This window comes from Lethenteron reissneri, chromosome 59 (genome assembly GCF_015708825.2).
Source record: "Lethenteron reissneri isolate LAM-NWPU_2019-01 chromosome 59, ASM1570882v1, whole genome shotgun sequence".
In the NCBI taxonomy this organism is placed as follows: Eukaryota; Metazoa; Chordata; class Hyperoartia; order Petromyzontiformes; family Petromyzontidae; genus Lethenteron; species Lethenteron reissneri.
The window spans coordinates 7,016,806-7,043,926 of record NC_083837.1 but is presented as its reverse complement, the minus strand read 5'-3'; the positions used below and the strand labels follow the sequence as shown (position 1 = coordinate 7,043,926).

General features: G+C 49.2%; 1 protein-coding gene across 2 annotated transcripts in view; it reads left to right on the top strand.

The window, feature by feature from the left end:
* LOC133357662 (short transient receptor potential channel 7-like) overlaps positions 1-27,121 on the top strand; it is an 85,383-nt gene that overhangs the window by 33,456 nt on the left and 24,806 nt on the right. For both annotated transcript variants that reach the window (XM_061575744.1, XM_061575742.1), the window contains exons 2-8: positions 7,983-8,341; positions 10,160-10,324; positions 12,826-13,091; positions 15,601-15,786; positions 18,231-18,395; positions 20,692-20,908; positions 22,338-22,568. In XM_061575744.1, the coding sequence (XP_061431728.1) occupies positions 7,983-8,341; positions 10,160-10,324; positions 12,826-13,091; positions 15,601-15,786; positions 18,231-18,395; positions 20,692-20,908; positions 22,338-22,568 (1,589 nt within the window). The remainder of the gene's footprint in view (positions 1-7,982; positions 8,342-10,159; positions 10,325-12,825; positions 13,092-15,600; positions 15,787-18,230; positions 18,396-20,691; positions 20,909-22,337; positions 22,569-27,121) is intronic.

Genomic DNA, 27,121 nt, shown 5'->3' with positions numbered 1-27,121 from the left:
CACGTAATCAAAATCTGTTTTTCCAATGTTTCTCTTGCAACGCTAAGAAGAGCAAGATCGCTGAGACGATCTTGTCCCATTGAAGCACGCAAATACGACAAAATAAGTTTCAATTTGCAAAACGACCGCTCACAGCTTGCAATTGAAACTGCTATTGTTAATAACATTTGCCGTGAAATTCGCAAATTCAGAAATATGTCGTCTCCATAAAACACAACAAAACCAAGAAGATCCAAAGGAGTTTCTGGTAGAACTTCATTCCGGTTACTGAGCAGCATTTTGCAATCTCCAATTTCTGTGAAAAGTTCGTGGCCATTGATGTCGGTGTCATAGAAATTTTCAAAATCTGTGCAATTTCGACGAATTGCATCGACATCTGTGTCGGATAGAAGAGTTTTGACGTCCAGCAGAAATCCAAATTTTGTGTTCAGGTCTTTTAGTCGTAAAAACCGTGTTGACATCTCCTGTTGAAGTCGATAAAATAAGCTCTTCATAACGCGCACAATTTCTTCTTCTGCTGAAAGTCCTGCATCTCTTGCCAGCTCTCCTGGCATCTTCCGACGTCGCCTAATTCTTCTGTCCACATCGATCCCCCAGGCTGTGCATCTTGTTTTGGCGTTTTCTACAGCAACTTGGCTCAAATCATCACGAAGCTTGACAAATCAATGCTCCAAAGATTCAAGATCAGTTGCTGCTTACTTAAAATTCATAGTAGGATCCTGTAAGCGCTTCTGAACACGATCAATTTTTCCAAGAATGACATTCCAGAAATGTAATAAAACTATGAAGTTAAAATTTAATACGCATGCCTGTAACTGTTCTGCATCACTTCTGGTTTCAGGCGTCATAGTTACGTCCTCCGATAATTTGTCTAGCAGCCCTACTAGTTCATCCAGTCGTTCATAGATAGCTTTAACAGCTTCTGATCGTCCACTCCAGTGTGTTTCAGACTTCCGCTTTACTGTGATGGGCACAGCTTTTTTTAACTCTTCCCAACGAATTGTTGAACGAGAGAAAAACAAATATATACTTTCAACTGTTCCAAAAATGTGACGACAAGTGGATCCTGTTTAGCTGAGTGTACTCCTGCTAAGTTTAAGCTGTGGTTGTCACAGTTGACAAACAATGCTCTGTGATTTTTGTCACATGTTCGTTGTTGAAGGCCGAATATATGCCCAGTCATCACAGCAGCATTGTCATAACATTGTGCCCGACAGTCGGATAGAGGTATGTTGTCAGATTTCAGTCTCTCGACGATGACTCTTTCTAGGCTTGCTGCATCTTTTGCATGTATCTCGATATAACCTAAAATGATTCTTTGATAGTTACTTTTTAGTTTGAAAATCCACATCCACAAATCTTATGACGTGAGGAAGCTGTTCCCGATGTCCTAGATCAGGAGTTGAGTCAAGTAAGATACCGTAGTACTTGTTTTTCCTGATATCACTCAACAATTGGTTCTTTACAGTCGACGCAAATATGTGGATACATTCATTCTGGATTTCCGGTGACAAATAAGAAACTGATCCCGGATTTTCTCCTGCGTGCTGCACGTGTTTTGCTAACAATGGGTCATACTGAGCAACGAGTTTGATCAGCGCGAAAAAGTTTCCAACATTTTTATCCTCATCCGCATTCAAATTTTCCGCGTACCAAAATGTAATTACATGACATGTAGGCTGTGTGTGGCGGGATATATAAACTTTTAGGTTGAGGTGTAGATTTGTGCAGTAGTTTCAGGCTGCCGCGCCCGCCGCAATAAGTTATAATGTGACGTTGTAAGCCTCATTTTGGCGCCCCTTTACCTTGGCGCCCGGGGACATGTGCACCTCCCTGCCCCCCCCCCCCCCTTTAGCTACGCCTCTGCTCTCTCTCGCCGTGGTCGCGTGGATTTTCCTCCGGGTCCCTCACTCACCATTGTAGATGATCCAGCACTCGCTGAATCAATCCAGCCAGTCACTTCCTTTTGGGGTACCTTGGTGGTAAGATGTTAACTTCCTCGCATGGTATACAGGATGTCGTGGGTTTGATCCCGACCCTGACACGCGTTGTATATTTGGAGTTTGTGTGTCTCTCTCCCCGTGGTCGTGTTTAATTTTCCGGGGTCCTCTGAGTTTTTCCCCTTCACATTTAAAAACACCTCGGATTAGCTCGCTTGGCTATGTACGGTGCGAAAGAAGTTCAACGTACATACAAGCTGTTGTGTAAGGTGGTCGCCCATCCAAGCACTGTCCGGGCTCAAACCCTGCTTAGCCCCCCGGACGTGATGACGAGTTGGGGGCACACTCTTGGGAGATTCGTCCCACGAGCAGAGTTAATGGGGGTGCGGCGTGTAACTTTTATCATAATTTGCCCCGCGCGCACGTTTTCCCTCGTAACCTCCGCAACCGCAATAGGCACGGCTCTGCAATTCGTTAAATAGATTTGAAACATTAAAAAAATTGCAACTCGCGACGCGCCGGCACCAACGGTAGTACTCGCTCTCCCCATGCCCCTCCGTCCCCCTTGCTATGGTTGTATGTGAAGAGGAGTCCGGAGACTGGTAAGCACCTCCTTTATTCTTCCAAGTACAGCCACTCTCGTTCCTCAAAGCAACCTCGAACACGCGTTTCACAGCCCCATTTGAACCCTCTATCTCTGCCCCCCTTCCGAATCCACATCTCTTGTATCTCGCGTCTAGTGTATTCCCGTGCGTGTGATTGGTGTATGCTATCTTGATTTGAAGCTTTCGTGACTGCAAGAATCCATACTCTTTGGTTCTTTCGGTAAAGTCACGTAGTATTAAAACAATGGATCACGACGTTTCGATCGCAACACAAGCAATCGTCATCAGGTGGGACAACCACAGCAAGAAACAACTGCTGGATTAGGCGAGAGATCTGCCGTGGCACGAGGTTATATAGTAGTGTATAGTGTAGTGTAAGTAGTGTATAGTGTAGTGTATAGTGTAGTGTATAGTAGGCCTCGGCAGTAGAGGGGAGAGAGAAGGGGGGAGGAAGGAGGCGGGGCAGAAAGTGGACCCTGCAGCAGCACCCGGCTGGTTTGTCCAAGTGGTTTTGCTGTACCCCAGCAGAAGCCGTTGTTCGACTGCTGTGGGTAGGTACAATCAATGTCAAACACTGCACTGTATATCCATTTCATTACTTTCAAATGTGTTAAAAAAGTAAAAAACTAGAATGTAATATGAGTGTTACATTGCCTATATCACTGTCGAGTGGAAACAAACGTTTTTAGGTGAAAACGGGCCGATTTGCGATTGCTAATCAATTAACCATCACTAACGTTAGCTATCATAGAGAAGTAAGTGACTTGGAAAGTTAATTAGCCGCACATTTACCCAACCACTAACAATGGCGCTCACGGGGTATTCAACTAACATTAATGTCTTTATTACGTTATATTTGTCAGAAAGCTCACGTGAAGTCTGACTAAAGTGTCAATAATTTATGTTGCGCTGCATGTGTCATATTTGTCGACAGCAGTAGCTTTCATTTATTGCATATTATTGTAGTATAGTGTATAGCTGTACTTATGATAAAGAGCATTATTAGTGTTTCTTTGATTCAAGTGCAAGCAGTTGTATTACAGTCAGCTTTCATTCACAGTGAGTGTCATCATAAGCAAAAGGAAGGGTGGCAGTGACATCAGTTTTTTGGGCTGCTTCAGAAAAGAAGAAAAGTAAGTTGAGAGCGGTGAGAAAATGGGTACCAGTCAGATGATATAAGTTTACAGTAGTACAAGAGATGAGTCAAGGTTTCTCAATATAATATTAATTGCCCTTCAGATCAGAAATGGTTATTAATCCATTCCTGAACATCATGGCAAGAAACACCACTTGTTTACTGATAAGATTTCTTCCATGTTCGCTTTGGTGCATTCAGAGTAAAGAGAGAGAGAGAGGGAGAGAGAGCATGAGGATGCCGACAGGGCAGTGTGAGTAGGTGAAGACCGAATAATGACACCACAACAGTCTAATCCTAATGTTAATTAAGCTGATATATTCCTCTAAGTACGGTATGGCTTCTCAGGTGTATTTCAGAAAATACAATCAAGCAGGGAGAGTGAGTTTGAGACAATTACAGAGAGACAGAGAGAGAGCAGACAGGCAAGTGACGATGAAGGTGCAGGAGAGGGTGGGGAGGAGCTTGGACCTCGCCCAAATCAGCCAAATGTTAATGTCATACCTACTGTTTGGTTCTTTCGGTAAAGTCACGTAGTTAGAAATAAAATAAAAAATCACGACGTTTCGATCGCAACTCAAGCGGTCGTCATCAGACAAAGGAGTCAGCCTCTAAAGGCAAACTGTTTATAAGGGTTTGGGGATGGGCGTAGCCCAAGTGTATCAACAGCACCAGTACCATGGGCGGTGCACTCGGGACTTCTGCAGTCACGAAAGCTTCAAATCAAGAATGTCATACCTAGTCAAATCCTATCAAATAGGACACTCTACTTTCAGGAGAAATGGTTGAAAGATTATACTTGGTTCCATTACAGCCCCTACTTAAAGGGGGTACTCTGTTTCTATTGTGCAACACAAAAGTCTAAGCTTGCGTCAAAAGCAGATTCAGCTTTTGTCAAGACTGGCTTTCAAAATTCGAAGAAGGCACTGGAGAAATGTAGTGCACATGAAGACAGCCAGTGTCACAAATTAGCTGTGATGACTCAGATTCAGGAGCCAAACCTGTTAATGTGCAACTTTCACGTGAACTTGAAAGACAGCAGCAACAAGCGAGGAGAAATCTTATGAAGATTGTTGGGGGTGTGAAGAATTTGCCACGGCAAGGTCTGGCTTTTCGAGGCGTTGATAAGGAGAGTGGGAATTTCAGCCGGCTTCTAAAGTACAAGGCAGAGAGTGATGTAGAGCTGACCACCTGGCTGAAAGGTCACTTTGATTTCACCAGTTCCCAAATGCAAAACGAAATTTTTAAGCTGGTGGGCAATACAATCGTCAAAGAAATTGTGTCGGAAAAAAACATCAATACCAGTGGTCCAGCTCGCATTAATCTTTGATGGCACCCAGGATATATCAGGAGTTGAGCAGTAGTCAATATGTTTGTGCTTTGTAGATGCAGATCTACAACCAAAGGAAGAATTCCTGGGACTCTATGAAGTGTCATCAACGACAGGGCAAAATATACCCAAGATGGCATGTGATGTGATGATGCATCTAGGCCTTCCTCTGTCCCAACTTCGATGGTGCTGCAAATATGACTGGACGATTGCAGGGGGTGCAAGCCATTTTAAGGAAAGAACAACCGCTGGGTATGTATTGTCACTGTGGTCCACACTGCGTGAACTTAGTAACGCAGGCTGCCTGTGCAGCCTCTCCCCCAGTAAGATAATCAATGGGTCTGGTGCATGAATTGGGGAGCTTCTTTAATCAATCTGGCAAGTTCAAGGTGATTTTCCAGGAAATCGCAAAATCAGAGCATGGTTTCACCTCGTTGAAACCCCTCTGTCCCACCAAGTCGACTGTTCGCACCCCTGCCTTACGCTCAGTTCTCAGCCAGTATGAGTCAGTGCTGACAGCCCTTGAATAAATGGCATCATGCAGCTCATCTGACACTTCAACTAAGTCCAATGGTCTTCATGGAACATTTCTAAAAGGGAACACTGTCCTCGGCCTTGTAATGGCTGAAGACCTATGGGGGATTTGGAGTGACTGAACACCTCCCTGCAGCTTAGGAAACTGTTTCAGGCATGTTGGAGGATGTGGACCATGTCAAAACAAGCATGCAGGACAAGCGAATGGAGGATCACATTATTTTCTTGTTCGCAAAAGCAACTACTATGGCAACAAAGTTGGACCAACAACCTATTCAGATGCCTCATATCCGCAAACCTACAAAGCGTTGCACCGGTCAGGCTGTAGACATATCCATCCGGATGCGCAGTCTTTTTACAGAGCCCAATTGTACAACGCCTTGGACACAGTGAATACTCAATTCATAGAGATGTTTGATCAAGCTGGATACCACAATCTGCAGCAGCTTGAAAATGTGCTGCTACGCAGAGACGTGGACAAGGTGGTAGACGAGTATCCTGAGTTGAATTCAAGATTACTGCAGGTGTAGCTGGCCATGTTTGGGGCTAATTACACAAATCAAACGGGCTCAGATGTTGCTAGCATTATTAGGGAAATTGTGCCAGAGGTGAGAGGTCTCTTCAGTCAGGTAGAAGCTTTAGTAAGGCTTCTGCTGGTCATCCCTGCCTTAAGACATGGCTTATATCTTTGATGAGTCAAACAAGGCTGAATAATGTGGCCATGTGTCACGTGCACCAGGAGAAACTGGACAGATTTGACCTTGAAGGAATATTCCGGTCATTTATCGGTGTCAACGATAAGCGCAAATAGGCCTTTGGATCCTTTGCTTGAAGAATGACAAGTCAAAACACTTGTCATTGCCTGGAGAGGAGATGAGAGGATAGGAGAGGAGAGCAGAAGAAAGGAGCAGAAATGACTGCAGAGCAGGGGAGAGGCAAAGAGATGACTGGAGAAGAGAGGAGAATATAAGACCAGAGAAGAGGAGACGAGAGGGCTGGGGAGGAGAAGATAGGAGAGCAGAGCAGAGCAAACGCCCCCGCTGCTGCCCACCCAAGTTTACTTGTAAATATGTAAATAAAAACAACAATTTGCTCAAGCTTGGCCACAATATCTGGACATGTCTTCATATAACAATGCATAGATTTCTGTTTATATGATTTTGGTTATGGTTGTACTTTATTAATCCCTAATCTCTGCCATTAGATACAATGAAACAAGAAAAGGTAAAAAATAAGAAAAAAAACACAATTTGACATTTTGGTAAAAAAAATCCATCCTATGTGTTAGTGAATTTTTTTAATATTTTAGGCAGGAAATGGCAGGAAATGAGTTTTCAAATTAAGATTTTTTTTCTGGGGGGGGGGATTTGAACCCCCCCAATGTTGACTCCATGGCTACGGCCTTGGTTCCAGGCCCGCGTCGCATGGCTGGGCTTTCAAGATTTGCTTTGGGATGGCTCGCCAATTGACCCCGGGACTTGCCTGCTGATGTGTTCGTGATTGCTTCATACATATATACGTGTGTGTCTGTGTGTGTGTGTGTCTGCGCGTTTACTTGTATGTGTGGTAGTGTAGCGGTTAGCGCGCTGCGCTACAAACCCAGCGACCCAGGTTCAATTCCTGCTCACGGCCAACACTGTCAGTGACGATTATCTGAACCGGTCCTGGGCCTCCCCTAGGTCAACTCAGCCTCAAATTAGTGCCTGGTGCGGTGTGTAAACATCGCCACTGGGGAGACAAAGGCGGTCGGGTGTGGTGCTGGCCACCTACCTCGTGTGCCATGGCAGCCTTCATCGGGTACTACTCGTTAACAGCACTTGCCCCAACAGTCTGTGAAGGCTACATGGGAGATCTTTGTCTTTATGCAATTTGTTATAATTTCAAAAGTGGGGTGGGGGGGATCAAGATAGTTAACGTCATAGCACATAGTAGGAGGCTTTCGCGACCAATATCATCCATAATGAAGTTTTTTTGTTGTAAATATAAATGTGTCAATACTCTTTGGTTCTTTCTTTAAAGCCACGTCGGTATAAAATAAAATAAATCACGACGTTTCGGGCGCAACACAAGCGTCCGTAATCAGCATCCGTAATCAGGTGTTGCGCCCGAAACGTCGTGATTTATTTTATACCTACGTGACTTTACCGAAAGAACCAAAGAGTATGGATTCCTGCAGTCACGAAAGCTTCAAATCAAGATATAAATGTGTCGTCAAAACCGCCGCCACCCGACACAGCCAATTATCCATCAGGTCGCCGAGCTTGTGACCAGCGGCTCGCTCTGTTCGAGAAGCCGGTGTCGATCGTGGGCAGCTCCCAGCCCAAGACCTCGGCGCTCCGACTTCGGAGCCACCCAGCGACCTCCTCGAACCTTTGGCTCCCCAACAAAATCAAACATTTGCTTCTTCTCCTCTTCTCTTTCTCCCCGCCAACCCGCAGGAGAGCGTCCGTCAACCGGCAGACGATACGGCGGCGGCCCACGATGATGCGGGAGAAGGCGGGCCGGCGTCAGGCGGTGCGGGGCCCCGCGTACATGTTCAGCGAGCGGGCCACGAACCTCACGGCCGAGGAGGAGCGCTTCCTCGACGCGGCCGAGTACGGCAACATCCCCGTGGTGCGCCGTATGCTGGAGGATTGCGGCGCTGGCCGCTCGCTCAACGTCAACTGCGTGGACTACATGGGCCAGAACGCCATGCAGCTCGCCGTGGGCAACGAGCACCTCGAGGTGGCCGAGCTGCTGCTCAAGCGCGACAAGCTGTCGCGGGTCGGCGACGCACTCATGCTCGCCATCAGCAAGGGTGCGCGGAGGCCCCTGTCCGAGTCGCGGTGTGCCGTCGACCGCAGTCGTGTCGTCGTGGTCTTGTCATCACAGTCCTGTCGTCGCGGTCGTGTCGTCGTGGTCATGTCATCGCGGTCGTGTCATTGCGGTCCTGTCATTCAAGTCATATCATTGTGGTCGTGTCATCGTGGTCATGTCATCGTGGTCATGTCATCGTGGTCATGTCATCGTGATCATGCCATCGTGGTCATATCGTAGTCATCTCATCGTGGTCCTATAATCGTAGTTATATCATCGTGGTCATCCCAATGTGGTCATGCCAGTGTCATTGCGTTACTGCCGTGTTAGAAGACAGTGTTGTTGACTACATTTTTCGGTGGGGGGGGGGGGTAAATTCACTCGAGGCGCCTCGCAAGTACCCAATTAGCTGTTTTCTATTGTTGACGTCATCACATCGAGCACCGAATCGCTGCAACAGTTCTTCGAGCAGGGTAGAAGGCCACAATCTCGTTTCTCGCCTCAAAGTCGCCCAACACCCCGTACCCCCATCGAACCTCGCAGCGAATCACCAAACCAGCGGTGGGCGGCAGACGAATCGTTCCATTCCCCGCGGAAGATCGAATTAAGCGGCTCGGGTTTTGTAAATGGTTTACGCGCGCTGCGTTCTACTTTGCGAGGAGGTGAGCTCGTGACAGGGCATCACATATGATTAGTGTGAAAAGCATGAATAGGTGTTTACCCATTCCTGGCAATATAACAGGAGGTGTGTTAACATGTTCAAACGCCAAATAGATGCCTTTTGCACACACGTACTTGTGGTGAGCATGCAAACAAACATGCTCTTATAATGTACGTATTGTTATTCTTAGGTTTTTTCGGTAAAGTCACGTAGGTACCTACGTGACTTTACCGAAAAAACCTAAGAATATGAATCCTTGCAGTCACGAAAGCTTCAAATCTAGAATGTACGTATTGTCTTTGAAACTGATTGACCTACACCAGAGGAAGCGGCCTTCTTATCAATTTCAAAGACAGTGCGCACATTATCAGAGCATGTTTGTTTGCATGTACGTGTGGCTAATAATGCAGACTCGATTACTTGCAAAAGGCATATATTTGGTGTTTGAACAGCTTAACGCCTCCTGTGTTATTGCTAGAAATGGTAAACCCTATTCTTACTTTTCATACGTCGATACCGGCAAAAGAAAAGGTACCGTGATAAATATGATGAGTGTGTTGACGCGTGGTAAGCCGGCTCGGGAAGGGACATAACGTACCAGCAATGGAACTGCTTGAGTGGTATTTGTGTGCTTTTATTGGGGACTGGGAATAGCTCTTCGGCTGTTGGTAACGTCCCGTTCCAGCAAGCGGAAAATCACAAAGGGTCGCGACCTGGAGTCATCGTGTGTTGCGACTGATTCATTTCAACATGCTTATTGGATTACTGGACTGATGCTCGTGCCGCCTCACAGTAAGAAGGGCCTGGGTTTGATTTCCGATTCGCACTCCATCCTGTGTGATGTTCTGCATTATCTCCTCTTCTTTTCCACGTGGGTTTGCTCCTAGTTCTCCCATAGCAAATAAAAAAAACACAGCGTAACTGCTCTTGGCCAAAAACAGCGCAATGCGGAGAGATTTCCTGCAAATCACTCAATTGGGATTGCACACAGCAACAGCATCACCCCCTGCTCTGAAAAAAAACCTGCCAGGACCCTCCTGGCAGGCGAGGCTTTCCTGGGTGAACGAGTGGAAGAACAATGATCACGATGATCACCCTAATGATGATCATGATGATCACCATGACGACAACAATGACGCCGCGCGGTGTGCGTTTCAGGCTACGTGCGGATTGTGGAGACCATCCTCGCCCACCCGGCCTTCGCCGGTGAGAAGCGCCTCATCCTGAGCCCCCGGGAGCAGGAGACGCAGGACGACGACTTCTACGCCTACGACGAAGATGGCACACGCTTCTCTCCCGACATCACCCCCATCATCCTTGCAGGTCGGCTGTGGATACCTCGGGGGCGGGGGGGGGCGGGGTGTGATGATGTTCAAGATAATGATGATGATGATCACAATGGTAAACGATGATCACGATGATCGTGATGATCACGATGATCGCGATGATCATCATGATAATCATGATGATAATGATGGTCACGATGATCATGATGATCACGATGATCATGATAATCATGATGATCATGATTATCACGATGATCGCGATGATCATCATGATCATGATAATCATGATGATAATGATGGTCACGATGATCATAATGATCACGATGATCATGATAATCATGATGATCATGATAATCATGATGATAATGATGATCGCGATGATAATGATGGTCACGATGATCATGATGATAATGACGATCACGATGGTCACGCTGATTATGATAATCACAATGATGATGATGTTCATGATGATGATGATGATCATAATGATCATTGTGATCATCGGGGGGTGGGGGGGTCACTACTGACTTCTACACCGGGAAATGTTGCAGTCGCTGAGTGAGCAACTGGAAAGGCGATCCCAGGCCCTAAACAACACTTTAGCTTCTTTAGAACTGCTTGTATGTGTTTAGTTTGTTGTCCTTTCCCCGCACCTCCGATTAGCACAGTTGGCTATGTACAGGGGCGTCCCTAGACCAGCTGCCAGCAACTGGCAGCACCCTAGGCGAACCATGAAGTCAGCACCACTATCCCCAGACCCCAAGGGCAGATCTAAGCCTGAGGTTTTTGGTAAACTGGGAAACACTTTACATCTTGACTTAAAGCTTTCGTGACTGCAGGAATTCATATTTTTGGGGTCTTTCGGTAAAGTCAAGTAGATAGGTTAAAAATAAATAAATAAAAATCAATTGCGACGTTTCGATCGCAACACAAGCGACTGTGATCAGTGGAAAAAAGGGGGGAACACCACGAAAGGCAAGCTGTTTTTACAGGTTTAAAATGGGCGTAGCCCAGGCGTCCTGGTATCAGAACGAAGTGGGCGGGGCACAAGTGGCCTGGGGCCTGTGCAAGCGTAGATGGTGATGTTAATGTGGATTCGGAATTAAGAGAGGGGGAGCCGCATGAGACGTGGAGAATTTAACAACTTGTGCTACTCCCGATGCATGGGCGACACCGCAGGAACTGAAATTGCTTGTCACATCTTTGGTAAAATAAAACCAACATCGGAAGGTGACAAGATGGAAACATCACAGCCAGTTATGACTTAAACTGATTGATGACGTCCTTCTAGTGATTGCTGAGTTTGTACCCATCCTCTCGGTGAAAATTGTGTCTGTATATATGGATGGCTTCATGAAATAATCTTTGTTGATAGCCAGTGGGCTTGCAAAGTACCTTCGTCTTAGAGAAATGGGAAACACTTTGCCCCTATTTTTCGTTTAATGTTTTTTTAAGCGTATTCTTCTTTAAACAGAGGCATAACTATTCAGTTTGCCCGTCCATTTGTCCAACCAATACATTCTCAGGAATGTTGAGAAATGAATTATAATTCATATTCCCTCTGTGCGCGCACAGAAATTGAAATAATTAAAATTGTATCCTCGAATTTGGCGCCTCACTTGACTTGGTGCCCAAGGCGACCGCCCAAGTTCGCCTGTACAGCGCAAAAGAAGGTCAACATCAATACACACATCATCGTGATCATCACGATCATCGCTATTTTGCTCGTTCACGCCGCCTATTTTTGTTTTGCTCCAATTGCAATTCCGTGGTGGTGATGACCTCCCAGCGGGGGTCACCCTTTGCTAATGAGATATATTGTAGGTCCCTGCCTGCCTCTCTCTCTAAACTAAACTATAATCCAATTTTTTTTTATTGTGGCAGGTAATGGCCACTGAGCAATGTGTCTCTTTTTGCAGAAGCGACCTGGGCCACAAATGAGAGCTCAACGAAGTGGATTATCATTATCACTTGGAATGTATGGTGGACAATAACTCTTAAACGCGTGACTTTGATTCTAAATCTGGGGGAAACTGGAAGACCTGGAGTAAAATCCACGTGATCACAGGGAGAACATGCAAACTCCAAATATGCAAGCATCAGGGTTGGGGTCGAACCAATGCCTGCATACCAGGCGAGGGAGTTAACATCTCGCCACCATAAAGGCAAGACTCAAGTGAAATTGTCTGCTGATTGTAGCTCAACCAAGTGGCTCATCATCACGTGGGCATTTATAGCAGCCAAATACTCTTAGACGCACGTTGATTCTAAATGTGGAGGGAAAAAACCAGAGGACCCGGAGAAACATCCACAGGGAGAGGGAGAGAGAATACGCAAACTAAAAATATACGGCAGGCATCTTAAGGGTCGGGATCTGAACCCACGACCTCTTGCATACCAGGCGAGGTAGTTGACATCTCGCCGTTAGCGGCACCCTCTCGTGTCACACCAAACCGGCACTCGCCTTGACTGCGTCGTCCACTGCGCGTGTCGCCCCCCCCCTTTTCCCCCCCCCCGACCCCCACCGCGTGCTTCCAGCGCACTGCCAGGAGTACGAGATCGTGCACATCTTGCTGCGCAGGGGGGCGCGCATCGAGCGGCCGCACGACTACTTCTGCAAGTGCGGCGAGTGTACCGAGAAGCAGCGGCACGATGCCTTTTGCCACTCGCGCTCGCGCATCAACGCGTACCGCGGCCTCGCCAGCCCCGCGTACCTGTCGCTGTCCAGCGAGGACCCCGTGCTCACTGCCCTCGAACTCAGCAATGAGCTCGCCATGCTGGCCAACATCGAGAAGGAGTTCAAGGTGCGTGCGTGTGTGTCTGTGTCTTTGTGTCCGTGTGTGTCATTATCTTGGAGGCACTGCTGCTGAACCTGCTGAACCTGGAGCATGCCACTAAGAGGTGGGGCCTTACATCAGCCCCACCAAAGCTAAGCACCCGCCTGGGTATTTTCTGCCATCGAACATTCCACCCCCACAACTCCCAATTGGTGATGGGGCAATTCTGGAGAGAGGGGAGAGTTTTCCATACCTGGGCAGTGTGCTGATGACCGGCTCCGATTCGACAGCAGAGGTCTCACAGAGGTCTCACTCCGAATCAGTCGGGCAGCATTATAATTGCTTTGGCTGTGTAACGCTGTGTGGAAGCTGCGTGGTCTTTCGCTACACACGAAGCTTCGGGTCTTCTCAGCCACGGTCATGCCCTCCCTTTTCTATGATTGCGAAACGTGGACCCCTCTAATGGAACATCTGCGTCAGTTAGCAATATTTAGGCTGCCCTGACTATGATCAATCATGGGTTTAACCAGGCTAAATTATGTGAGGAACTCACAAATCCTTGAAAGATCTGGGCAAAGTCCCATCGGTGAGCTCTGGCAGGCAAATCTACATTGGCTGGGTCATGTAGCCCACATGCCTAACCACTGCATACCTAAACAGATTTTGTTCGGTTGGATAGAGGGGGGTAAATGGGCGCGGCACAAGCTGGAGAAGAGATGGGCTGATGCGGTACAGGAGGATGTAGAGCTGAGTGGACTTGCCGACGATTGGTACCAGCGGTGTCACGAACGGCATAAATGGAGGAGGCTCGTGAAGGAAGCTACTGGCGAGTTGGAGGCAGTCACCCTCCAGCAACAACGGAGTGCAAAGGAGCAACGCTCACAACAACGAGCGGAGCACCGGGCGGATAAAACGTAGCAAGTTGGCACAGCTGGTGCATCTACCGGTCATCTCAGTCAGCCAACCCACGGCACCTGGGTCTATCCCGAGACCTCTTGTCAGCGAGCCTTCGACACTTCACGTGGCCTCAAAGTTCACCTGGCCTGCAACAGGCGCCGTGGTCCATGTCACCGTCACTTTGTGGCGAATGGCGGCTGTTGGTATACGAACCCGGTCACCTGAGTTAGATTCCTGCTCACGGCCAACACCGGTGACGATCATCTGTACCGGTCCTGGGCCCCCCCTAGGTGAACTCAAATGAGTACCTGGTGCGATGTGTATACATCGCCACTGGGGAGACAAAGGCCGCCGGGCGTGGTGCTGACCACCCCCCCCCCCTCGTGTGCCGTGCCAGCCTTCATAGGTGCTCGCAAATGGCACTTGCCCCAACAATCTGTTGAAGGCTATACGGGGGGGTCTTTGTCTTTGTTAGTTCATGTGTGGGGGAGGGGTGGCGCAGTGGTTAGCGCGCCGCTGATGACCCGAATTCAATTCTCGAGCCGGGCTACACGTTCTGTGTTTTCACCGCGCGACAAACGACATCTTGGAAGCAAATGAAGCAAGTTCCCAATCTAAAACCCACTTGCACAGCAGCGACTCCCAGGTTTGCTGTTTCGCACTTTTCTGTCAGCTCTGTGCCAGAACCGTCGCCTTCATCGCGTGCCATCCGTCAACCCCAATCGTTCCCATCCATCCCACTCCCTTCAAACCGGCCTCTTGTATGTGTGTATGCTGAACTTCTTTCGCACCGTACGTAGCCAACCATGCAAATGGGAGGTGCGGGGGGGAAGGACAACAAACTAAAAACACAAAAGATAGTTAGTCAATCTGGATGATGCACAGCTCCAGTGGCGCCATAATATCGGAAGGGAAGAGCGCTCCAGACGGCCGCAGAAGCGCATCTGAAAGCGACCCGACCGTCTCTGTTCGATCGCTAGCCAAAATCCGCCGCTATCGCTGTTGAGAGGATGACCGCTCCTGCCCTCTTCCTCCGCCTCCTCTTTTCCTCCTACCCCCTCCTCCTCCCTCCCCCCTCCTCCCTCCCTCCTCCTCCCTCCTCCTTCCTCCTCCCCTCCTCCTCCTCTCTCCCTCCTCCTCCTCCCTCCCCCCTCCTTCCTCCTCTCTCCCTCCTCCTCCTCCCTCCCCCCTCCTTCCTCCTCTCTCCCTCCTCCTCCCTCCCTCTGTCCCTGCTCCCTCCTCCTCCTTTCCTACTCCTCCGTCCATCCCTCCTCCTCTCTCCCTCCTCCTCCCTCCCTCCTCCTTCCTCCCTCCTCCCTTCCCCCTCCTCCTTTCCTACTCCTTTCCACCTCCTCCCTCCCCCCTCCTCCCCCCTGCTCCCCCCTCCTCCCTCCTCCTACCCCTCCTCCCTCCTGCTCCCTCCTCCTCCCTCCTCCTCTTTTCCTCCTCCTCCATCCCTCCTCCTACCTCCTTCTCCCTTCATCCTCCTACTCTCTTCCTCTCTTTCTACTCCTCCCTCCCCCCTCCTCCCTTCCTTTTCCTCCCCCCCCTCCTCCCCCTCCTTCCTCCTCCTCCCTTCCTCCTCCTTTCCTCCTCTCTTCCTACCACCCCCCCTCCTCCGCCACTGCACTCGTCCCAGAACGACTACAAGAAGCTGTCGGTGCAGTGCAAAGACTTCGTGGTGGGGCTGCTCGACCTGTGCCGCGACACGGAGGAGGTGGAGGCGATCCTCAACGGCGACGCGGAGCTCAACCCGCCAGCCTGCGACCGCCAGCGAGCAGCCCTCATCCGCCTCAAGCTCGCCATCAAGTACGAGGTCAAGAAGGTAAGGGGCCAGGAGCGCGGGGGGGGCTCAAGCCCGCACGCCAGGGCTGGACATGCTTTGGAACAGATGACGCCTTGGGCTAGACCGCAGTGGGTTCTCAATATGCGGAAACTCCTGGGAGGAGGGGGGGGTAACGCGTGATAATGTCCCGAGAGGGGGTACGTGAGGTGATTTATAAATGTGTGAAATTGTATAATTCCTGAGAGTCATCGGTGTTATAATCGTGCCGTATGAATCTGTCGATGTAAAATAACTACGGTAAGGTTTAAATACAAATGGTAACCTATAAAGATATAAAAGACCTTTCTAAACTCATTGATCGTAAACAATGTCGGTTTCCAAGAGTAACCAGCGTCACACGCCCAGAGCGCCCGTTGAATTTTAGTTTTATTGGCTTGCAGTCACTAGCTGGTTAGGATATCTCACAAAATGGACAATTGATAAAAATATGATGTTCATTATTCATACATGTATTTCTCAGAACCATGTTGGGTCAGGCAAGGGGGATACTCGGTTGAAACTAAATTCAACAAGGTGGGGCAGAGTGGCCACAAAAATGTTGAGAACCGCTGGGATCGGTGGCCAGGGCAGCATGGGCATTTAAGTGTATTTACAAACATGCGTCTTGATTATTTCCAAACATGCGTCTAGATGATTTGGCTGCTATAAATCTCCGCGTGATGATAAGCCACCTTGTTGAGCTATAATTTGTGGCCAGCTCACATCTGAAAAGCAGCTAATAGCTCAGTGAGCCTTACCTGGAAGATACCAAAAAAAATGTTTAATTTTATTTGGAAATTTTTAAAGTGATTTGTTTTCCTTTCCTATACTTTGCACTCCAATCAGATGTTTTGTATTATTTGTTGTTGGAACGTTCTGACCCACCCCTATTGGACATCTGTGAAAAAGAGCTTCATTGATAATCCGATTTATCCAGTGTAAATACATATTCTGATTCTGATCTCTGTTGAACTTCTTTCGCACTGTACGTAACCAACTGTGCTCATCTGAGGTGCAGTAATCGGAGGTGTGGGGGAAGGACAACAAGATAAACACAAAAAGCAGTTCTGAAAGAGATTAGTTTTTTACTTAGATTTAATAGTGCTCCCAGTCGCTTCTTATTAATATCGGAAGGAAGAGCGTTCCAGACGGCCGCAAAAGCGCATCTGAAAGCGCATGATGTAGCGATCACCGTCTTTGTTCGATGGCTGAACCAAAAGCCGCCACTGCTGCGAGGGCGACCGGAGTTTGCGTGATGATGGTTTATGCCCCTTGGGCAGTTGTTCTGGGCAATTGTTGTCTGTTGTTACCGAGATGTGATATAGCAGCCTGGCCTATTATGGCTACTCCCACAGGCAGGCTGGCAGCCACTTAATTTGTGTACCTTCCTTGGTCATGCAATAACTCGTCTCGGCGTACGGTTGATGCAGCAGCACTTGGCATCGTTAAATTAAAAATGATGTAGCCGGGCGGGCTCAGAGGTCAGGGCACCGAGTCGGTACCGTTGAGAATCCTGGGTTGGAATCCAGGCCTGTGGCTAAACTGGTTGACGGTCTAAGCTCAGTCGCCGATGACTGGGGCACCACAGTGACAAGATGTTAACCGCCTCGCCTGATGTACAGGAGGTCGTGTGTTCGATCCCGACCCTTGAGGCCTGCTGGATATTTAGAGTTTGCGTGTCTCTCTCTCCGGGGTCACGTGGATTTTTTCCAGTGTTTCCCTCCACATTTAGAAGCAACATCACGCGTTTCAGAGTATTTGACTGTTGCTATAAATCTTCACATGATGATGAGCCACTTCGTTGGGCTATCATATGTGCTTGTCAGGTCGCTCCTGAAAAAGAGCTTATATAGCAGCTCAGTGGGCCTTTCCTGAGTAAAATTTTAAAAAGTAATCGTTAGACTACAGACTAACACACGTAAACAAAAAACATCGCGTTATACGTCCGTGGCTGAATTCCAGCTCTTGAGAATTTAAAATATACATCGGTTAGACTGTCACTCGAACGCCATTACTCTACCTGTGGTCGGGCAGCCGGGATAAAGTTGGCGCGCCCTCAACTTACAAAAAAACCCCGACGCATTTGACGAATTGGGTTTGGGTTTATTTTCGCGCACCACTGCCCTTCGCGATCATTGCCTCGTCATTTTGCCCTCTACCGCAGGGCTTTGGAGGAGAGCCTTGAAATGTCACCATAGCAGTGAAGAAAGGCCAAGAGCGCGTGTATATTACATGTGGGGCAGAGTTACTGACGAACACATTGAGGTTTCGTTATCTGGCGCACCACTGCTATCGCACTGTATGCTACTGCTCCTGCTGTTTTTGCCGCTGACTGCTGTCTGCTGCTGCTGGCTGCCACTACTGGTTGCTGCTGGCTGCTGCTGCTTGCTGTTGGCTGCTGCTGCTTGCTGACGATGGCTGCCGTGCTTTCCTGGGCCTTGCAGTTTGTGGCTCACCCCAACTGCCAGCAGCAGCTGCTGTCCATCTGGTACGAGAACATCTCGGGCCTGAGGCAGCAGTCCAACGGCATCAAATTCCTCGTGGTGCTCTCCGTGGCCATGTCACTGCCCATCCTCGCGCTCGCCTACTGGATCTCACCTTGTAGCCAGGTACCCCCCCCCCTCACCACCCGCATCTCCGATTAGCGCGATTGGCTAAGTACGGCGTGAAAGAAGTTCAACATACACACATATACACTACACCACTATATACTACACTATACACTACACTATTATACACTCTGCTCCTATACACTACACCACTAGACTAAATTGAGAATTCATAAATTTAGAATTACTTTTTGTGTTTTTAGTTCATCGTCCTTCCCCCGCACCTCCAATGAGCGCGGTTGGCTACGTATGGTGCGTAAGAAGTGGTACGCGTTGGCATCACCGCTGCCCGCGCCAGGGGTTGACGGGTGGTGCCACGGGCCCTTTCCGTAAATGTTAGATTTTTTCCCGCATTTGCCATCATCGCGGGTGGATGTTGATGTCGCTCGAACCGAGTGCCATGACGCGGCGTCGACCGTGCGAAGCTGCGGGAAAAGTGCTGCACAATCTACAGAGCCAGCGCGTTAGAAGTCTGACCTCAAGGCGATCCGGCGAGCTTGGTACCTTGTTCCTGCACTCGGTTTGGGTACGTTTCAGCTCTTGAGATTCAAACGCATCAGCATGCAGCCTTTCACCGTTCCGCTGGACATACATGTGTGCGTCATCAGTTTTTTTTCCGGTTCCATTCCGTGTGACGTACGTGTGTACGTCATCGGAACGTAACCGAAGGAAAAATTAAAAAACTTAATCGGTACCGAGGTTCCCACAAGGTCACGCGGGAGCCTCGGTACCGATTAAGTTCGGTGCCAGCCATCGTAGAGTGCGGCGGTCGTGTCGCTTACAGTTCTCCACGGTGAGTAACAACATCTCTAAAAACAACGGCGCTGGCCAGGAAAACCATATTGAGTTTGTGGAAGAACCACGAACCTCCATTCCAGTACTCAATGGCTGAATTCATTAAGGCCCGATCTCAGCACTTGAGCATCTGAGCTATAAGCTCAAGAGACTAGGAAAAATAATACAACACGTAGGTGGGGTCCATTCCTCAGCCTTAGAACGTTCTTAAATACCTGAGCCCAGAACGGCAATGACCTGGCCAAGCCCCCCCCCCCCTTCCCCAAAGTAAATTCCCCTCCTCTCCGCCTGCTCTGATGAGTCCGGGTTTACTTGATATCGTCGATACCCTGCTAGCGCCGTCCAGAACGTCAGGATGTTGCAATGTACGACTTGAGGGAGGATGCGGAATAAAAATATTATATAAAAACACACAACTGCGCTACCACCACACACGTTTGCGAAAATCTCCGGTGAACAGGACGAGACCCCACCACCCACCCACGCCCTGCGACTTGCAGTACGCCTCGGAAACGGGAAAAAGGGGCTTGAATTGTCACGCGACGAATTTTACGTTCAGCGACAGGGTGGGCCAGAGGTGGTCACTCGAAGGAATATCAGTGGCAGCTCTGTAGCGTCCGCTTCCGTGGGGACGTCGTCCAACACACGGGGCAGTTTGCGCTGCCCTGCGAGGCATCCGTTGGATCCCCTCCCACCCCACCCCCCCTCTCTCTCTCGTGACGTGATGGACCGAGTAATCGGGATAGAGCCCGGGGGGAAATCCAAACAGGCTTCAAAAAGGAATTGTGAATGCTTACGGGGGGGGGGGGGGGTGGTCTATAAGGCCGAGCTCAGAATCCTAATCTAGGAATCCGATGAGCTGTGAAGCTCTTTTTCACGGACGTTCAGTACGGGCGGCTGTGGTGGCTACCCACGTGGATGCCTGCAATTCAGCGCTGCGAGGGTTGGTGGATCGCCACGGGTTGCGGAACTCCCTTCCCCGTGGAGGCGTCGGAGAGGTGCTAGCCCCTGGCTCTCTCGAGGCAGCAAAGGCGGGCGGTGTAGTAGAGCTCAAACGAATCCCCATCTGTCCCATCCATAGAGGATACAGCGTTGCCCCCTCGCACGTGTGTGGGTCGCTTCACCGGGTGCTCCGGTCTCCTCCCGTGATAAGCCGCCACTTCGTTGGGCTATCGTTTGTACCAGCCAGGGTCGCTGCGGACAAAGACCTACATAGCTCACCTGGTAAAATAAAAAATAGTTGATAGTTTCGTCGATTTTATCATTCCGAATAACCACCGGGAACCATGCACGCGAGCGTGGCTGTGCATGACCCCCAGTGGGTGGCCATCCGTTGACCTCGGTCAACCCATGCCCTCCGCGACGCTTCGTGATCGCTCACGCGGGCACCTCCACGGAAAGACGACGGAACCGGGGGGGGGGTCTAAACGATCACCGCCGCCGCTGCCCCCCCCCCTACGCCCCTACCTACCCCCACCCCCGGGTTCGTCACGCGACGCAGATCGGGAAGGTGCTGCGGAGCCCGTTCATGAAGTTCGTGGCGCACGCCGCCTCCTTCACCATCTTCCTGGCGCTGCTGGTGCTCAACGCCTCCGACCGCTTCGAGGGCGTCAAGCTGCTGCCCAACGAGACGGAGACCGACCACCCGCAGCAGCTCTTCCGCATCAAGACGACGTCCTTCACCTGGACGGAGCTGCTCATCATCGCGTGGATCATCGGTGGGTGGGCACGTGCTCGCTCGGACAGCAGGCGAAACGCCAAACAACTGCGTTGTGCGTGTGTTTAGTTTGTTGTCCTTCACCCGCACATCTGATTAACACGGTAAGGCTATGTACGTTGCGAATGAAGCTCAACGTACAAACGTACGTGTGGACACGTGTATCGTGTATGTATGTTGTGGGGAGCGGCAGTGTCGCGGTTAGCGCTCTGCGCTAAATACCCGGCGACCTGAGTTTGATTCCCGCTCACGGCCAACACGAGTCACAATTATCTGAATCGGCCCTAGGCCTCACCCAGGTACTCAACGAGTACCTGGGTGAGGTGTGTAAAACATCGCCACTCGGGAGACAAAGGCGGCCGCACGTGGTGTTGGCCACCCACTCCCTCGTGAGCCGTACCGGCCTTAATATGTGCTCACTAACAGCACTTGCCCCAACAGTCTGTTAAAGCTATATGGGGGATATTTGCCTTTGTGTCTGTCGGCATATCGCGGATTTGCGATTGCGGCTCTTTTAATGAAGATTACTCATTTGAGGCTGAGAAGACCTAGGGGGAGGTCCAGGACCAGATATTGGCGACTGATGTTGGCCGTAAATGGGAATCGAACCCCGTGTAGCCATGTTCGTAGCGCAGTGCGCTATGACCGTCGCGCCACCGCGTGCACGCACAATCGTGTGCACGCACAAACGCACGCACAAGCACTTGCGTGCAGGAAATTGGGGACCAATTTATTTCAGCTCAACTCGATGCTGTAATATCACGTCTACACATTAAATGTGTCCGCATGTAAAGTCAATCCAATATAATATAGATTGCGTTGCTGTTGGGGACTTAGGCTAAATAAAACCAACACAATTTATCAAAATTGGAAAATGTTTGCATATTTGCACATTTCTAATATGCTACCATACCATTCATTAAATACTTCCAGAGACAATTCCATGCTGGGAAGTGTGACATAATTCTGGTGCCAGTGGCAATATGTTAACTTTCTTGCCTGGTTTACAGGAGGTCGTGGGTTTGATCTCGACTCTGACAATGCCTGTATAGTTGGAGTCTGCGTGTCTATCTATCTTTTCTCCATGGTCACATGGATTTTACTCTGGGGTCCTGCGGTTTTTTCCTCTCCACATTTCCAATCGACGTCACGCGGTCAGAGTATTCAGCCGTTGCTATCAATTGCGACGTGGCGACAAGCCACTTCGTTTGAGCTATCGTGGGCGATGGCCAGGTCGCTTCTGAAAAAGAGCTATATAGCAGCTCAGTGGCGCCTTACCTGGTAAAATACAAAAAAATAGTTTGTAGTTGTAGTTTTATAGTTTTTCCACCGCATATGGTTATTTAAAAAAAATTCATTAAAAACATGATGCTCGTGTTTCCACTGCCCCCCCCCCCCCCCCCCGGCTTCTCGTCACCACCTCGCCGCAGGAATGATCTGGGCCGAGTGCAAGGAGCTGTGGGCCGAGGGGCTCAAGGAGTACCTCTTCCAGCTGTGGAACGTCCTCGACTTCGGTATGCTCTCCATCTTCGTGGCGTCGTTCACGGCGCGCCTCTTCGCCTTCCTCAAGGCCTCCGAGGCGCAGCGCTTCGTCGACTCGGAGGGCTTCCCCAACGTCTCCAACGCGACGCTGCCCGAGCACATCCGCTACTTCAACCTGGGTGGGTTTTGTCGTCGCCGTGTGGGTAGTAGGATTCCGCCAGAACCGATGTTATTTATATATGAGGCTGTTTTTTTTTTTAGTTTACATCGTTAAAATATAAATATGTCGTTCAAACTAAACTATGTTTTTGTATTTTACCGGGTAGCTCTTTTCTTTTACGTAGCTCTGTTTTCAGAAGTGACCCTGGCCACCACGAATGATGGCTCAACGAAGTGGCTTATCATCATCACGTGGACATTCATAGCAGCAAATACTCTTAAAACGTGCAATGTTGATTCTAAATGTGGAGGGGAAAACCGGAAGACCCCAGAGAAAAAATCCACGCGACCACGAGAGGAGAGAGAGAGACACGCCGACTCCAAATTTACAGCAGCAGGCGTCAGGGACGGAATTGAAACCACGATCTCCTGCACACCAGGCGAGGTAGTTAACATCTCCTAGCCACCGTGATAATGATGATGAGAGAAAGACATGCAGACTTCTAATATACAGCAGGCATTGTCAGGGTCAGGATTGAACCCACGACCTCCTGTATACCAGGCTGAGACCGTCAACTCATCGCACGTGATGATAACTCAACAAAGTGGCTTATCATCGTCGTCACGTGGACATTTATAGTAGTCGTCAAGTCGCTCTAGATGCATGACGTTGATTTTCATTGTGTCAAAGGAAAAAAAATCTAATGTCGTGGAGAAAAATCCACGCGATCACAGGGAGAGAGATGTGCAAACTCCAAATATACAGACGTCAGGGTAGGGATCCAACCCACGACCTCCTGTATACTAGGCGAAGGAGTTAACATCTCGCCACCATGGCGCCCTTAAACCAGCCACCACCTGGCACAGCCAATCAGCAAGGATTGTCACGTAAAGAAAACATGGAAATGAATTACTAGTTCAGCACACCGGTGTGTTGAGGAGTAAACCACAACATTTACAATTCGAGTACCGTGACGTTTTACCTATAAATACAACAACCAGCCTCATCAGGCTACAGCCAGAATTGTGGAGAAATCCTCCTCCTCATCGGTCTTAAATAGGGGGGATAAATGCGATGTCAGCTGCGAAGATCAGAGTGGGGGTTAATGTAGCCATATCCATTACTATGGATATCTATTATTAGTAGGGTTATGCACAGTTAATTATTATGTTAATATAATTAATTATGTAAATTGTATTGCAGAAGATACAGAGTGTCCATTACTGGCTGCTCACAGTTAATCACCATCGACGTACAGTACCTGTGTAGGCATGCTGTTTCAGCGTATTTCTTGGATGGGCTGCTCCCTCCTCCGCTGCTGACGTTCCCAACGTGCATTCCCGACGGCATTTCTGACAGCGTTCCTAATGGTGTTCTCAATGGCGTTCCCAACGCGCATTCTCGACCGAGTTCACGATCATGCTCCCAACGGTTTTCCCAACGGCGTTCCCACCGGCGTTCCCAACGGCATTCCCGATGCTTGTTCCCAACGCACGTTCCCGATGGCGTTCCCGATGCGCATTCCCAGCGGCGTTACCAACAGCCTTCCCGACAACGTTCCAGATGCGTGTTCCCGCCAGCGTTCCCAACGGCGTTCCCGACACTTGTTCCCAATGCACGTTCCCGACGGCGTTCCAAACGCGTGTTCCCAATTCGCGTTCCTGATGGCGTTCCCGATGCGTGTTCCTGATGGCATTCCCCACATGCGTTCTCAACCCGCATTCCCGATGGCGTTCCTGGTGTACCGTTCCCAGCGTCGTCCCGGACGGCGTTCCCGAATTGCTTTCCTCACGGCGTTCCCGACCCTGTGGGTGCCGCCCGACGCTCTCTGGGTTTGTACCGGGCATCCTTCGAAGTCCAACGTTTCCATCAGCGAGCCGGAAGTCTTTTCGTGATTTTTAATTCGGTTTTTGACTAAGAAGCTCCGGGCGTGTGGAGCGGAATATTGGACGTCGAACGATGAACAACTCGCGGTCCAACCCGCAACGCGTCGGAGAGTTGTATGGCACCACCATGGCAATGTGTGCAAGAGCCATGCATCAAATCCATCGTCGTAATCGGCTAAGAACAATCCGCTGCTGGATTGAGGCCCCACAACCCCCCCCCCATCTCACGTCTCATTGTTCCGCCGGCGGTGGTGGGGGTGCAGAAAGCCAGACAATAAAAGCGAAGCGTTGCAGAAAGATTTCAAAATTAAATTCATGAAGGTTGTAACGCCACCTGGTCCTCAAGAACATCTCACGCTTGAGGAGAAGAGGGATGAGGCACGGGCCAGCCCCGTGCTGAGTAAGGTGACAGGCGCAATACTAAGGTGGTGTATACATATACTCAATTATATTCTTGGTTCAAAAATTGTTTAGTTTAACAATTGAGTATATTTTGATTTAAAGCTTTCGTGACTGCAGGGATTCATATTCTTGGTTCTTTCGGTAAAGTCACGTAGAAGGGAAATAATAAAATAATACAAATATAAAACAATAAAAATTCTCACGACGTTTCGACTGCAACACAAGCAATCATCATCACCTGATGATGAGAATTTGTATTGTTTTAATATTTGTATTATTTTATTATTTCCCTTCTATGTGACTTTACCGAAAGAACCAAGAATATGAATCCCTGCAGTCACGAAAGCTTTAAATCAAAATATACTCAATTGTTAAACTAAACAATTTTAGTATTTTACCAGATAAGGCCCAACTTATGTTTACATCTCTTTTGCACAAGCGACCTGGCCACAAATGACAGCTTAACGAAGTGGCTTATCATCTCGTGGAATTTTATAGCAGCCATATACTTTAAACACGCGACGTTGATTCTAAATGTGGAGGGAAAACCCGTAGGGTCCCGTAAAAAATCGCCAAATATACAGCAGGCGTTAGGGTCGGGATGGAACCCATGACCTCTTGTATACCAGGCGAGATAGTTAACATCTTGCCACCACGGTGAGGAAGAGCTTAGATCAGGTTTTGAAGAATGTCTTTGATGAAAAAAATTAAAGAGGGGATGATTCAGGGGAGAGACAGCAAACAAGGTGGCTGGGCTGCCTTGGGGAGGACGAGATGGAATTGGGGGTGAGATTGAGAGGTTGAATCAACGAATTAGGATCACAAGAGGAAGGAGGAAAGCTGACGAGGAACCCTACCCCATGGCTAATGGGAATGACGGCAATTAGAGAAGCTGACCATTAAATTCCACGTACATTTGAAGCTTGTGTGTGAATGAGTTGTTTGTATCATTACATTTCAGAATCGTGTGAGATGGTGACTACTTTGGTAGGCCTTCATCCAGAATAATAATAATAATGATGAAAAGCACGTTTGCAATTAAAGGGACATTACTTTGGAAACGTTCGGCAGCTTTTAGCCCGGCCGGCCAATTGAGTGGTCACCGCTCACCGCCCACCACCGACTCATTTCGCGCACACAGAGAGTAAAACCGTTGTCATCCTCACGGCTGTCCGCTGACTGCCGCCAAGCCGTCTGCCGCGAATTAGAACGCGAGAGACCCGCGGGGCGGCAGTGGCGGCGGCGGGGTCAATCGGGTCACCCCGCCCTCCCCCCCCCTCTCCAATGTGCCCGCTCCGATCGGAGCGGCGATTGTCAAGACGATCGGAGCGGCGATTGTCAAGACGATCGGAGCGGTGATTGTCAAGCTGATCGGAGCGGTGATTGTCAAGACGATTGGAGCGGTGATTGTCAAGACGATTGGAGCGGTGATTGTCAAGACGATCGGAGTGGTGATTGTCAAGACGATTGGAGCGGTGATTGTTAAGACGATTGGAGCGGCGATTGTCAAGACGATTGGAGCGGCGATTGTCAAGACGATTGGAGCGGCGATTGTCAAGACGATCGGAGCGGTGATTGTCAAGCTGATCGGAGCGGTGATTGTCAAGACGATTGGAGCGGTGATTGTCAAGACGATTGGAGCGGTGATTGTCAAGACGATCGGAGTGGTGATTGTCAAGACGATTGGAGCGGTGATTGTCAAGACGATCGGAGTGGTGATTGTCAAGACGATTGGAGCGGCGATTGTCAAGACGATTGGAGCGGCGATTGTCAAGACGATCGGAGTGGTGATTGTCAAGACGATCGGAGTGGTGATTGTCAAGACGATTGGAGCGGCGATTGTCAAGACGATTGGAGCGGCGATTGTCAAGACGATTGGAGCGGCGATTGTCAAGACGATTGGAGCGGTGATTGTCAAGACGATCGGAGTGGCGATTGTCAAGACGATTGGAGCGGCGATTGTCAAGACGATTGGAGCGGTGATTGTCAAGACGATTGGAGTGGTGATTGTCAAGACGATTGGAGCGGCGATTGTCAAGACGATTGGAGCGGTGATTGTCAAGACGATTGGAGTGGTGATTGTCAAGACGATTGGAGCGGCGATTGTCAAGACGATTGGAGCGGTGATTGTCAAGACGATCGGAGTGGCGATTGTCAAGACGATTGGAGTGGTGATTGTCAAGACGATCGGAGTGGCGATTGTCAAGACGATTGGAGCGGCGATTGTCAAGACGATTGGAGCGGTGATTGTCAAGACGATCGGAGTGGCGATTGTCAAGACGAT